This window comes from Takifugu flavidus, chromosome 4, assembly GCF_003711565.1.
Source record: "Takifugu flavidus isolate HTHZ2018 chromosome 4, ASM371156v2, whole genome shotgun sequence".
Classification (NCBI taxonomy): domain Eukaryota; kingdom Metazoa; phylum Chordata; class Actinopteri; order Tetraodontiformes; family Tetraodontidae; genus Takifugu; species Takifugu flavidus.
In genome coordinates, this window is record NC_079523.1 from 16,875,451 (window position 1) to 16,890,278 (window position 14,828).

Sequence of the window (14,828 nt, forward strand, 5' to 3'; positions counted from 1 at the left end):
CCTCGTTGAAGGATTTTCCAGCATTCTTGCAGAAAGAAGGAAGGAAAAAAAGAATAAATTCAATGAATAAGAGGAATTCAGGAGGAACTTTTAGGTTTAAACGTCATCAGGATTACTGAAAAGGATCTCTGTGAAATCAAATGTTTTCTTTAGCACGAGATGGTCATTTCTAAAGACACAATTCCAGAACCCATTTTCTACTGAATGACAACAGAAAATCGTTTAAAATGGACTTTTTGTTGCCTGTAGATGGACTCTTAAGCTCAATATTGTGGAAGGTTTGGAATTAGTAAGGTCAGCATATTTCCGTCCAGAAGGGGGCAGTAAGTGACTGACTAGCTGCAACAAATCAAGCTGGTTACGGCACCAGGTCCGTCTGCACAGAACCTGCATGTCAGTCTCACAGTGAGAACCATTTTGTGTGGTTCTTGATCTTTGCAACCGGACCCCTCTGCGGCCCACTTCCTGCCACGAGCCTTATCGCGGTGTGACCCAGCGGGGCATTATTGATTCAAAGCTTCCTCCCTCGGGCTTGGATTTCATTCTTCTCTGCCCTATTTGCCTCCTCCCTTTATGGGTCACGAACAGCTAGTAACACAAAACAGACAGTAAAGAAATTCATGGCACTGTTCAATTTTAAATGAGCTGTTAGCCAAAAATCTTCAGTGTGTTTAGGCCATATATTTATTGATTTGCTTCTTTTAGTAATCCTGTCTTATTGAGTTATTGTTGACCATATTTAGTCCCATAATTGGCTAATTTGTGAGTGACTAGATAAACAAGTCACGCTGCCTCCAGCTGTGCTCCTGCTCTTCGCCAATAACGCGTCCAAATCTGGTCTAACTATTCCTTAGCGGTCGGTACGGAACACAAGTCAAGGCAGCCCCACGGAGGGCCGCGCTTGCCGCCATCCCTTTATTCCCTTTCTCCGTTTAGAGAGGTTTCCAAAAACTTCGACCTCTTGCTGTGTCGCCATGACAACCAAATGAGGTAAATGGCTGCAGAAGAATCCTCATCACGACCACCAGCCACCCTCACAGCGCCAAGTGTTGCACGAACCCAGAACACGCAAGGCTTTCTCCAAAGTCCTTTCCCAGCTGGTTTGGAATTGCACAGCGGTGGTTTGCTGACTCTTCTCCGCGGCTGTGTGTTTACGCTGTGTTTCCAGCGCCGCCTGAGGGGAGAGGACCCATTCTTGCAGTGTAGCATCTTGGATTACGTGACAGCGCTTAATAAATGTAAATGCCCCCCTCAAAAAAATGAGGAGTAAAACACAAACCAACTCCAAAGAATAGGAGCTGCATTCCGTGGCAGAAACTGGAATCACGTATTCCTCAGTCAGGCCTTTTCCCAAACAGTGCGTTTATTTGCACGACTGCAGCATCAACGCAGCGGTGTGAAATTACACCCTGCCAACAGATCAGCCCGCCTCGGTTGCAGCTGTAACAGAACTCCCAGGAAGTGGGGGGGGGTTCCAACATCAGATCGCCATTGTCCCCGTTGAAAAAGATTCCTAAGACTCGTTCCCGCTTGGGACCTTTTTATCCTTTGCAGGTTATTTATCAAACACATTATCAACCAAAGCGGACAGACAACATTCATGATAACAGATGTAAATTTATTCTTAATAATAGATATGAGCTATTTCTTCCTGTGATTTGCTTACTGTGTATACACATCCTCAACACAGACCAAAGGGCAAAAGAATGTATTTTATTGCCCCTTCCCCCTCCCACCACCCCACATGGCACAGATACACCAATCATGTATTTGACATTTGGACATTTACAAGTGCGGCGTCACGCTCCTCTTTGCTGTAGCTTTGTGGGGTTGAGCCATCGTGACGAGCCTGACACGGGTCTGGTTGGGTTTTGAAAAGCTGCCAACGGTGTCTGTGCTGAAAAAATAAAAGTTTCTGAAAAGATTGAATAGAAAAATAGACACAAATCTGAACATAAAGCTATGGGAAACTCAACAGTACATGCTTCCTGTCAACTCAGCGCAAGTGAACTGTCATGCTAACAAATGCTTTAAGCTAACAGCCAAGCTAAGGTCATCCTTTGTTAATATACAGTAACTACATAGTAGTTAGCTATAATAATGACATGTATAAAAACTCTCCCCCTTTTGCCTTTACAGCTAAATAAGCAATTTCTCATCTGTTCTCACTCAGAAATCACGTTTAGCTAATTTTTTAATCGGTAAGTTGTCTGTTTTTTCCCGGGGCTGTCAGTGCTATTTTGGAAACACAATCAGAGGTTACATGCATAGACATATATACCTCTGTCTATGCCAAATATATTGCATTAAGCTGATATTTATACTGTACAATTCGTTGTATGTAATTATAATGATCTATATTAATCTTTATTTTCACGAGTCATTCAAAATCCCATCAGCTATCTGACTGTGGCGCTACAGAGAACCGCATTGATGACCAGGAAATGACATGGAAACCCAAATATAGTAGCGAGTCTCAATGTGCACCTGCTTTAGTCCGGCTGAATTTGGAAATGCAGCCCGTGTGTCGCGTAAAAGTCTCCCGAGACTCAGATGTTGACTTTCAGTCTCTTTTGCTGTAACCGCCGATGCGTTTAACGGAATGACTCGGTGTTCCTTACGGTGAGAAAGCCAAATAACAAAATTCAAACATGCTTCATGAGGCACGGAAGCATGATTCAGCTACGACAGCTGTGAGCCTCCCTCCCCCACCCCATGTAGCCCACATGCGTTATTTCTGCACTGCGTGAATTGTAATCTGATTGAAGTGCATTAAATGTAGTAACTACCCCATAATAGGCTTCAAAGTCAGCAGGTGGGTAAAGATTCGTGTTGGCAGCCATTGTAATTGAATGGCGAGAGACGTTGGAAGTCCATACGGCAGTAGTTTATGGCGTTGCTGCTACCAAACATAGGCCTCCGTTGTGCTGTAGGAGCGTCAGGAATGTGCAACAGACCTTTGAGTTGGGACCTCTGAGCATCCCAGCACACATTTACACCTGATGAATGCCAATGGAAGCATTGGGGGCGGAGCTTCCTGTCATCTGTGCTCTACGGCCACTCTTGTGCGAATAAATGGTGACGTGCATGTTTGATGATACCAGGTACCAGGTACCAGGTTAGGAGAGACTCCTGGAGGAGTCCCTCTGGGACTGCAACAAGTCCTCCTTCCACTTTCACCCACCGCCGTCATTCAATTCTTTGGCGGGCGAAGACAAAAGCGTAAAGTGCATTATTTGACACAATTGTTCTACACATAGAGTTTATTTTAGAACTGTATAGCTCATAACGTTCAGTGGTAATGTTCTTGTTATACAGTTTTCCCCATTTGGTTTTCTTGGAATACACCTTTTTTTTGTACATCGATGTTTCTATAATTAAACACTTTTTTGTTTGGTTTTACCAACAATGTCTCTATCTGAATGAATGCATGAGAACTAGCACGATCATCTCTGACGTTCCGCATCTACGATCTACTCGTCAGTGTTAATGTTTAGCCAGTGTCACCAAATTACGTCAGATAAAATCACATTTGTTATTTTTTTGCCAGCTTGACATCCTTTTCTCTCTTTGATGTCACATGACAGAACCTGTGAAGGGACGTTGGATGTTGCACGAGGAGGAGCTTGGAGCACAGATCCGAGAGTCTGCAGCCGGCCACACGTCCTCACAGCCAAAAATACAATCTCTAGAAAATAGGGTTTCAGTGGATCGGGCCGCTTGCTCGTTACAGACTCAATCCTCAGGAATGTCCTGCGTTAAGAGTTATTAACATGTTCATGTGCAAAGAAAATGTCTGTGCAAAGAAAACTGCAAATCCCACTGCATCCCTGCATTTGCGTCAGTCATCGGAGCAGGTTGGGCCCTTTGAAATGGAATCTCACTCCTCACTTTCCTCCTCATCCCCCTTCGTGCCTTTGCTCCAGCGCTGGAAGCAATGAACGGTGGAGGCCAGGAAGAAGCTCGTCATGATGGCGACCACAGACACGGAGATACCGGAGAAAATGATGATGAGCAGGTCCGTTAGCGTCAGCGAGGCCTGGCACTCACGGAAGCTGTCCTTGGAGAGCTGGGTCAGGGACACGCGTCTGCCGTCCATGGGGAGGGAGCACTCCATGTCCTCCACTCCTGCAGCGAAATGGGAAATAAGACGAAGCAGATTTACTCCACTGTTGAACCAGAGTAACTGTGAATAATGCAAAGGGGGTTTTCCAGCTCCTACAGTCCGGAGCCACTCGGAAAGGATCTCACGTCCTGCATTAATGCGTTCATGGAGGGATAAAGGTCTAAATAATACATCCAAGAACTAAAACAAGGACGTTTAGATGGTTGCTGGTGCTTGGGAACCGCACCACGATGGAAAAGTATGGATTAGCATTTGTATTTCCAGCAGGCTAAAAGCGTCTTTTACATTTTGATCTTTCCAACTGCTTCCCATCGGTGCGTCTGCAGGTGCAGAGCATCTGATTGAACACTGGAGTGTAAGCTTCAGCTATGCTGGAACTCATAACTTCATCCACCCACAGCTCTGTGCAGGCTCACCGTACACGCGAACACACGTGATCCCAGCCGACTGCCGTGCATTCAGCCTCTCACAACAGTCATTCGCTGTATGGCTGAGCAGAGCGAGAGGTGTCCTGGCGAGTCTCTGGTGTTCCTGCTCTGGCTGCAGGTTACAAATGCTACACCTTGCAGCTCTTACCTGCTAGGATACCAGTGCTTCCCTATTTTAGACTTATATACTTTTATACTTATATTTTATTCTCTATATACTTCCGGTTTTTATATCTTCATCCAGCAGACAACTTTCATGAACTGGCCAAAAACGGAACATTTAACCGATGGCATCAAAACCAAAATCAGATTAATTTTGGACTTTTGGGACTGAACGCATTCATCCAACTGTAACAAATAACTTTTATTTGAAAAGCCTTTGAATTTCAGCCTCTAGGTGATCCCGTTGCAGTGCGAGAAATGTGGGCTGCATAGCAACTGGAAGAAGGAGCCCCTGCTATACAATCTAGCTGCAGACTGCGTAGCTTCTGTCTATGTGACCTTCATTCAAAACGTGCACGGAATGGCGTGATTTCCAAGGCTCTGATGGTGGTTAATTAGACTGAAGCCTCACAGCGGAGTGTGAAAACTCCTGCTTGATGAGGTAAAGCTCCTTGTAGAAGAGGACACAGTCACTAAACTCCTGGAGCAGCAAGCGAAAAGTGTTGATGATCATTTTTGTCTATTCATCTCAAAAAGCCTTGACTTCAAGAAAGAATCTGAGTAGAGAGACTCAAATTTGAATCCAAAGTGTTGCACTGTGCACAAGACTCTAGTGAGCTCCTGTTATCCTGGCGAGGTGCTGTGTAAAAATAAGTGTGCAGCTCATGGGTGGGTAGAGGTGAAGCCTGGCACTGTGGGTGGCTGCTTTTACTGAACGTGTGCATGCTAATGCGCGCGGCTGTGCTGGCAAGCGTGCTTCGCTCGCACAACTCCCCGTGCCATTAGGCCGTTGATGAAATGACAATATAAAGGGTAATTACCATTGTGAAAGAACTCAGTGACAATAATAGTTGCCAGTACCTTTGAGTGTGCGCTTGTTTTTAATTTGTAGGTTAAAAACAATCATTAGCGTAGCGCTTCATGCTATCATATGAAATGCTTTGATGTTACTTGTTTGTTTGTCTGGTTTCTCACAGGGACAATAAAAAAGTAGCACGTGTGTGTGTGTGTGAAGATGTGATAAGTGGGTGTTCCGTGTGGGGTTGGAGATGTTGGAGTAGGACCCACATGACATGACCCACAGGGGATTCAGCAGCCCTGAAGGGACTCGTGAAGCCGTCGGCCTGGTAAATCACATTTATTCTGCCTTCACATCAACGTCCAAAACGCTGCATCACAGTCAGTCGTCACCAGGGCGCCGTTCTAACACCGACGCTCAGAAGGAAGTTTGGACGACGGCCTTTGATGGGAGGCTGTTGGAGTTTGGGATGTTCTTTAATCGTCATGTTTACAAAGACGGCTCTGATCCAGGACCTCTGCAACATCTCCAACTCCCCATGGAACATACCTTCTTCTGTCTTCAGGGACGACCAATCCGGAACTGAGAAATAGTCTTCTGGAAATCAGGAAGAATCTTTGATCCATTTTTGGTTCATATGAATAAAGTCATAGTTTATCACTGCATGTTACGCAACGCTGTTTTATTTTTTTTTAATCTAGATTCAATTCTTCCTTATGTAACTGTTGGGTGAGAGTACGGTTTTTACATTCGGCCTTACTCTCTGCGTCCAGTCGTCAAAGACCCGGAGCACAAGCACAAGCTGGACACGCTCGGCAGAAGCCAGGAGCAGCCTTGGATGAACCTCTGATGAAGTGAGTGGGAAACAGCATTAGGATGTGTTTCCAACCTGATATGCGGCCAATATTATCGGTCCCTTGGGTGCCAAAGAAGTGCACCCTGGTTCCTTCTGAAGCAGGTCTGGTGCACGCAGGACGACCAAGGGATCTAACCAAATTCAAAGACTGCCTATGAAAAACTGCTAAATCTAAGGAAACAGATAAAAATACATTGCAGAAGTCATAACGATACAGTGGCCTGTTCAATGCTCCTTAACATTAATCCAGCAAACTCTAAACCTTAAATCAAATCCTCTCTGAACCTTGTTGGATCTGGAACCACATGGCTAAACATTTTGTTTCCTTCTCAAATTCCAAGCTTCACTCTGTCGAAGCACTAAAATGTCAGCAGTGTATCGTAAAGGACAGAAAGAGGGAAACGCCCACTTAATCCCACAGAAATACAGTAGGAGTTGAGCTGTATGCTGAAAACAGGAGGTCTTGGGGTCGGCAGCTGTGGTCCAGGGGATAATGCACATAGCATTAAGCAGCTCCTCACCTCAGGGACTTTGTCTTTATCTGTTCTTGACTTTCTAAAACCTGTGATTAATGACATCTCGGCCTAATATCATCCTGGTTTGGCTGCTGCAGGACTCAATAACAGGACTTATTGCATTTATGGTTATAAAATCAGCCTTTCCCCTCCCCAGATTTTCTTAATGCAGCCATCCCTTCTGTCAACATCCACCCATATTATAATATATACTATATATAATATTTTGGCTAGTTCAGATATCAACTTTTTAGTGGTGCAACTCTGTTGCATTAAGAGCTAAACTTACACAAGAGTGGGCACACATTTAACCGTCACAGGGGATAATTACTAGACAGCTGTGGCATCTTCTGGAACACACACCATAATTACTAGATGTTGGCACAAGATGGGCCCATCTTTCACAGAAAAGGATGTCCAGATTTACTCATTGTGACCTAATGTCAGATGTTAACTGACTACCACGGTGGGTTCAACATGAGATTCTATTTGGAACTGCAGTGGAAACGTAGATAAAACGAGCCCCAGCTGTTACAACTTTAGACCCAGAAGTGGGACGGCTGGGAAATTCAAAGATTAGAATGTCACTAACTACAGGCTCCAAAAAACTGGGACAAAAGAGTCTTTGACATCAGGACATTTAAACCCAAAAATATGTCCTGTCTGCTGGGAGCGGAGGGTTCTCGGTTCGAGTCCCAGGGCAGACAACACATGGAAGGTGTTCTGGTGGTAGGGGAGGTGCCAGAACAGCTTCAGAGCACTACCCAGGTATCCTTAAGCAAAGTACCCAACCCCCAAATGCTCATCTAGGGCCCTGCCATGAACTGAGAACCCATCCGGGGGAAGGGGGGGCGTAAATCTGTACTCCTTGTTAGGAAGTTATGATGGCGGCCCTGACAGTAAAATTAAAATAAAATGTAAGGATTGTGATGTAAACCTCCGAGTAGAAGCGCAGCACGTTGCTCTGCAAAGGTATAACTCGTATCGTGCATTGGCATTATCACGTATGTCTGGTTGCACATCGTACCTATCTGGTGCGGCCAGTTGATGGATTACATTCAGGATTACAGCAAACCAAGGGGAGAGGCTCTCTGCCGGCTCTGTTGTGATTGATATGGCTGGCTGGGGAGGACTGATAGGATAAGCTGGTTTCTGCTCCCTGCCTCAGCACCATGCTGTCTGTCCACATGAACGTCTCCACCTCTGGCAACGGCCGAGCTGCTGCAATCCCCAACTTCCTGCAGGATGCGGCTTGTGCGTAATACAATGCAGTCGTAATTACAGCGACGGGGGAAACGATTAATCTGCACGTCACAAGGAAGTATTTGACAGAAGCAGACTGCTGAATGTGTGTATGAACGCACTTAATGATGACCATTTACGTGGCACTAAAGTGAGGCTGAGTCACTCAAGAGGGGATTCCGCCTGCATGGAGAGTCAGTGACATTACCACCATATTTAAAAGCTCTTTCCACAAATGCGCACACATATTTACTTACTGACTACTGGAGTTAGCGAAGAAAAGATTGTAATTAAACGAGAGATTGTCTGCACTTCCTTATCAAAACCCAAAGTAAGGTTTTATTTAAGGCCTTCGACAAATCTTGGTGAATCCAAATCAGCCTGGTGTAGTTTTAGGACACTCGGCACCGAGACCTTATGTTCCGGCTCATCCATCATGCATGAGGCAGCACGCTGCCAATTAAACAAGCTTCTGGCTTTTCACCTTTTATTTCTGACACTGTCGGATCATCCCTTTCTGCCTCCATGCAGACGGCAGCTGATGCCATCTCGCTGGGAAATTCAGTCCGCCTTCTCAGCGCCACTCTCTTCTAACTTTAAACAAACATCAAATTAGGCCAAGATAAAAGAAGCTGTCAGCCGGTGTGAACTGAATAGATATTTTCTCATCGCACAAGCCTTTTTCCCCGGGTCGAAAAGATGGCAGGTACAGACATGTGAGACCTGCCATCACTTCGTTTTCAGAGCTTCTTGTGCCACATGGTGAACTGTCTCATGGGAGCGATTTAAAAGGCTAAGTGGAAAAAGCCTTCTGACTTCACAGGAACTGGCACTTTGTGGTGAAAGCAGAGTTTTTGCGAATAATGTGGACAGCACGGCCACAGTGGGCTTTAGGCTTTTGGCATGGTCTCATCTGTGGGCAATTCCGGCTCCAATTACCTTGGCCAAAATGCTATCCACCTGTGTCACTCTGAATTATACATAGCCTTTGTTCACCCTTAAAACAGGAACACACGTGTATCATGCTTACACTCACCCACGCTTTGAAACATTGATGGACCCGAGTGGTTGCTAAAAGCAGAGGGACAGATACGGTATATACGGTATGACTGGTCCTATTCAAGGTTTCTTCCTGTTCAAGGGAAGTTTTTCAAGGCTCTGCGCATAAAGTTGAATTTCCACTGTTTGTTACTCACCGCGAATGCTCAGAAACCACAGGGAAAATCAAAAACGGGTTCAGCATAGCTCAGTAGCTTCTACATGATGCAGCTCATTGCAGAGAAAGAGATGGCCGTCGTAGAGCCTCCCCATCATAAATGCACTAGTAGATATCACTGCCAAATGCATTTCATTGAAACCAGCGGGGGGTTCGGAAGACCAGACCATGTTTCAAGCGACCAATTACTTTCTAATGAACTTGTTATTTCATCAAGCTTGCCCAGAGATTCAGTCAACAGTGGAAAAACTACAGTTATTGCGAAATAGGTGTTAGCGCCTGTTATAGATTGGAATTCCGTTCTTTGATCTGTTTTGATCGCGTGATAAATGCCAGTCAGAATAGAAGGATGAGATGAAGGAAGTGGTCCCACCAACTGAAGCCTGATGATAGCTGTGAGTGTCAGCATACTGGAAAAGCTCTTTAAGGGGAAACCGCGCTGGAAAGACCTCACCACATTTTTTGTTCATCATTAGATAAATTAGGTTTGAGATTATGAGCTCTTCATCTGAACGCTACCATGTGTGATAGTTCAAGGCATTATAAACCTCTTTGCTGCATTAGCATTTGCGCTCTAACCATTCCTGTTTTTATATCTATATTTCTACAAGCACGGTTAAGTTGTTTAAGCCATTTCGGTCGTACGATTGTGGTCCAAACAGTAAATTAGTTTTAGTGTTGCTGGTGGTGACAGACCTTAGGTCAGAGATCAAAGTTAGGTCGGCGTTACAGCTCCAAACCTCAATAAAATATTTGCTTTCATTGTGCCACACTGGGGACAAGAATATTAGATCACACAGCAAATGAAAGCTTTTGTAGAGTATTTTCGGCTCATTGAAGGATATTTTTGTCCTCTCTCAACATTTAAATTGTAAAATGAGCTTTAAAGTTGTTGCTTAGTTGCTTTTTTTGGCTGAGATATATTTATAACTTTGAACCTTCCAGCATAATAACTATCACACAGTAGCACCGTGTTTGTGTGTGTGTGTGCTTTGTCTGGTGGTCTTTAGCCCCAGAAAGCTAGCACCAACTGAGAGGACTGAATTTTGGCAGCCATCTTTGAGCTGGCTGGGTTAATGGCTGCTTTATTGTTGTTGAAACCTTGCCTGACATGCGTAATGAAACTGACTACACCTCGTACATAACAACACTGAACACCTGCTTTTGAAGCCTCATGGAGAGCTAAAAGTGGGTCCTCTTGCCAAATTATCTTTATTTCCTATAGAGCAAACGTCAAAAGAACAGCAGAATAAGTCAGAATATTAGGCATTATTGATAATAATTAGGATGCAATAGCTAATCAGACTTTCTACAAAGCAATGTTAAATCCAGATTATAAAAACATACAAAAACAAAACACCATTGTTATTTGGGGAAATGAACTGTACTGCATGGCTCCCAAACAGCATAAACACAACTCCCACAGCCTTTTGGATTATAATCAATACACCGTTGTTCTGTTTTGCATAATCTAGCTAAAAATACACCGGCATCGCTGATAATTCCCTTCCAAGTAAATTTGTACCCCTTTATCTAATGCGGTCTTCCTCGAGTATACTAATAAAGGTGTGTTTTTTTCTTTTAAATATAGAGTAAATTTAAACAGGAGGAGTAAAGTAATACCTTTGCCGTTTCTAGATTCTATATTTCAACTGCACCAAATGTTAATATGAAAGAAAATCAAAGCACCCTTGTAGACTAACTACTGTTTCGCTTTTAAAAAACATGCACATTGTGGGCTAAAATTAGTATAAGGGCAAGAAAGAGGGGTTCCCTGTCCTACGGGGAAAACATAAATAGAACAGAGATGTGTTATGGTAATTGATACCGCTTTAGGATGTGCTCGGATTAGCTGTTTTTGGATCAAGCCCCTGGAACACAATCGCACGTGTGGATAATTAACTTACCATTTGGAAGCTTGTGACTGTTCTCCATGAGCCATGTGAACAGACTGGCAAAGTTGCAGTTGCAGATCCAGGGGTTGCCCTCTAACCTTACCACTCGTAAGGAGGGTAACTGATTCAATGCCCCCACTTGAAGTGTTGACAGAGCATTACGCTCCAGTTCCAATTCTCTGAGAGAGGTCAGGCCCATGAAAGCCTCCTCATTAACCATGCTCAGGTAGGGATTGTTGCCAAGTCGTAGTTTGATCAGGCTACGCGATTCCCCAAATGTCCCCTTTGGTATTTCAGTCAGATTGTTGCTACCCAGGTCCAGGTAGACCAGTCTGGAAGTAGTGCTGAGAGTCCCTGGTTCTATGTAAGACAGGGTGTTGTTCCGGAGGTCCAAGTACACCAGGTCGCTGTATAACACTAGAAAGTCCGAGGGGATGCGGGGTATCCAGTTGTCAGCCAGCAAAAGCCTGCGGACATCCAAAGGGATTTCATCGGGCAGGCGGGTCAGCCCACGGCCACTGCAGTCCACTGTGTGGGGATCTGGGCACAGGCAGGAGGCTGGGCAGTTTTCCCCCCGGGTCCATAACAGAGAGAACAGCAAGATGAGGATGTGTTGGAGCCAACAAACACATGGCAACATGGTCAAGGGGCTGAAATGAGTTAAGGGGAAAAGAGTCTCAAGATGAGGGCAAGTACTAAAGAGTGGGCGGGGGGAAGAAACAAGAGACTGAGGGTCAGAGGGCAAATCAGGGCAAGGGAGGGGAAGGGGAATGTAAAAGAGGGAAGAAAAGAATTAAAACCTCTTCAAAGAGCATTATATTGGAGAGTCAAATATCTCAAAGGAAAGCTTAGGAATCGCAAGGTGGTACACCAAAGGTGAAAAAAGCCACGGAAAATCATGAAGAAGGTTCCTGGCATGGAAGGGACGACTCCCTGCTCCAAAAGGAGCAAAGAGCTTGAGATAATGACCAGAATGAAGCAGAAGAGAGATGGAACTGAAGCGAGAGCAGAGGGTAGCTTAATAGAGGTAAATAGAAATGACTGAGCTCTGAGATATGAGAAGCTGGGGGCACAGACAAGGGAGAGGGGGATGGAGGAGGGGGCTCTGTCCGCCACACTACCTCACAGTTGATCTGATGGCGTTGACAGACAAAGACAATAAGGTCTCTGACACAAAAGGATATATTAGGCTGTGACTCAAGCATGACAAGCAAAGAGTAGCATCACTGTATCCGTCCATTTGTAGCAGGTTTCTGTGAGGAAGAGCCCGACGGTGTAAAACAAGAGAGAGAAAGCAGCTCACGGAACATCGCTCAAGTGTGGAAAGGCTGTCCCCTCTTAATATTCCTTTACTGTCTTCCAGCGCACTGCAACATGCTGTGAAACCACAGCTCGGCTCGTGCTGTGCTGTCCAGCGCCGTCGTCAAGGCTTTGTTGCTGTGCAGATAGTGTCCAAATTCCCAGGCGAGAGCTGCATGCGTGTGGATCATAGTGCTGAGCTGCACGCTGCCACATTAGTCCACTGTCTGCCTCTTGGATCTAACATGGTTTATCTCGTGCCCTCTCCCCTATCCTTATTTCCATGGAGGCGTGTCTAAACGGCACTGTCAACATGTGATGTCACTTCCTGAGGTGTAAAGAAATAAAGGTCGTTGTTTGTATAAACAATGCAAACATTTATTTATTGAAAGATTTGCTCAGATATCAATTGCTATTTTAGGATGGATGGATGGATGGATGGATGGATGGATGGATGGATGGATGGATGGATAGATAGATAGATAGATAGATAGATAGATAGATAGATAGATAGATAGATAGATAGATAGATAGATAGATAGATAGACAGACATATGGGCATTGTCCTAGCTTAGGTCAATCCTGCTCAAATATCTGTGCTAAATATTTGGCAAAAATATTGGCAACTATTTCTTAGACAGCAACAGCAGAGAGAATAATAAAATCCTGTTTTTGTTTAATTGTTGATGTTGTGAACAAAAGTTTCCCTACAGCAGTTTATTCCCATTTACTGTATGTTGAAGGTAGACTCTGCGGTTTTAGAACTGCTAACAAGTTTTGAATGTAGCCGCACGAATTTGCCCCCGCTAACCAAAGCCAAAAAAATAGCACTAGCAATAGCAGGCTAGCATTATCACTGTAAACAAGCCAAAGTTAGCCACAGCTGCGACATTGGTAACATGAGTAATTGGTAATGGAGCGTTAACTAAATGATTTCACTCGTATACTACTGTCATGTGACAAAAAGAAGAAGAGAAAAAGCTAGTCAGGCTATCCCAACAACTGGACCATCACCAGATGTGCTGACTGCGGGAACATACAGGCTCTCCAATGAGCCCTTAAACTCCTTCAGCCCTATATATTTTTCTGAGGCGTCATCGCTAATTCAGAAATCCAAGACCACCACGTGTCTTTCAGATCCCATCCCAACACACCTGTTGAAGGATGTTTTACCATTGATAGGCAGTTCTATCCTGCACCAGATCAATTGTTCTTCAGTGACACGTTATGTACCCCTGTTTGAGATGTTTCAGTCAGGCTCATCACAGCACAGAAACAGCACTTCTTAAAGATTGATTTGATTTGATTTGATTTGAATAGAATAAAGGGTGTGTTTGAGGACTAGCTGGACCTAATTCAGAATATAACCATTTTGTCAGCTCCATTCATGTATTTTTACTCCAGACAGTTAAAGTCAAACCTCACCCCCTTCGGTGTGAGTGTATGTGTGTGGGGGTTACTTTGTTTATGCTAATGAATGTGATTAGACCAAGGTTGTTATGAAGACTGATGAGAGGCAAGAGTGAATATACCTTAACTGATAACATATTCTGTATATATGTAATGTAAGTAACTAAAGGCCTGTTGGCAAACATATCTTTGTCACAGGTTATCTACTAACTAACACCACTGCTGGTGTCTCCTGAACTCAAAAGACTCTGCAACTGCACCACTGATGTTGACTCAGAGGAAAGAGAGTGGCATCAACAGATTTTCATCCCAGTCAGCATGCAGAGCAAAAATTAGCTTTTCTTTCACACGTTTTTTTTTTACACTTTTAATACCAGCCCGCTCGGCGAACTCATTACGTGATGTTGCGGTTGGCAGTTTTGCTGTTATTCTCTGACAAAAAGCTTTGAAGGCAGTCGGTTGAAAGTCAGGATGTAACTGATGTCCCTACAAGTCTGCTGCACTGAGACTGCTGCAAACACAGCAGTTGCTATTGTTACAGTCCACTTGAAGACCTGCCGGACTCCTCTTCAAATAAATAACCCAAGCATATCAGGAAGTGATTTATATACTTACACCTGCATTTACTGTAATCCTTTATGGAACCTTTACTTAGTGTTCCCTCCCTCTTATTAGTGCTGTATATCTGAATATGTCAGCTTAATTCACACCTAAATGACAGGAAGGTGAGTGAGGAGCATATGCAGAGGGGTATCTCTAAATTCTGTAACTTGTGCTTCTTCTGCCAATATTGTTTCTGGTCCTGAGACGGAGAGGTCATCTTCTGACGGGTGGGTTGTTTGGAGGACGGCCGATGTTTACCCGCTCTGCATTCTGTTCA

General features: G+C 44.3%; 1 protein-coding gene across 1 annotated transcript; it reads right to left on the bottom strand.

Moving 5' to 3' along the window:
• Nucleotides 1–3,245: 3,245 nt before the first annotated feature.
• lrrc38b (leucine rich repeat containing 38b) lies at nucleotides 3,246–12,847 on the bottom strand. The gene is made up of 2 exons (XM_057030751.1): nucleotides 11,252–12,847; nucleotides 3,246–4,128 (listed from the first exon to the last, which is right to left on the bottom strand). The coding sequence occupies exons 1-2, from the start codon at nucleotides 11,877–11,879 to the stop codon at nucleotides 3,881–3,883; spliced, it is 876 nt and encodes a 291-aa protein (XP_056886731.1). The 5' UTR covers nucleotides 11,880–12,847; the 3' UTR covers nucleotides 3,246–3,880.
• Between the last annotated feature and the right edge of the window lie 1,981 nt (nucleotides 12,848–14,828).

What these genes read in the sequence shown, in the direction of transcription:
- lrrc38b (XM_057030751.1), bottom strand. Translation starts at nt 11,879, where the DNA reads ATGTTGCCATGTGTTTGTTGGCTCCAACACATCCTCATCTTGCTGTTC. An exon ending in CAGTCACAAGCTTCCAAATG is followed by an intron (nt 4,129 to 11,251) that starts GTAAGTTAATTA and finishes ATTTCGCTGCAG; the next exon opens with GAGTGGAGGACATGGAGTGC.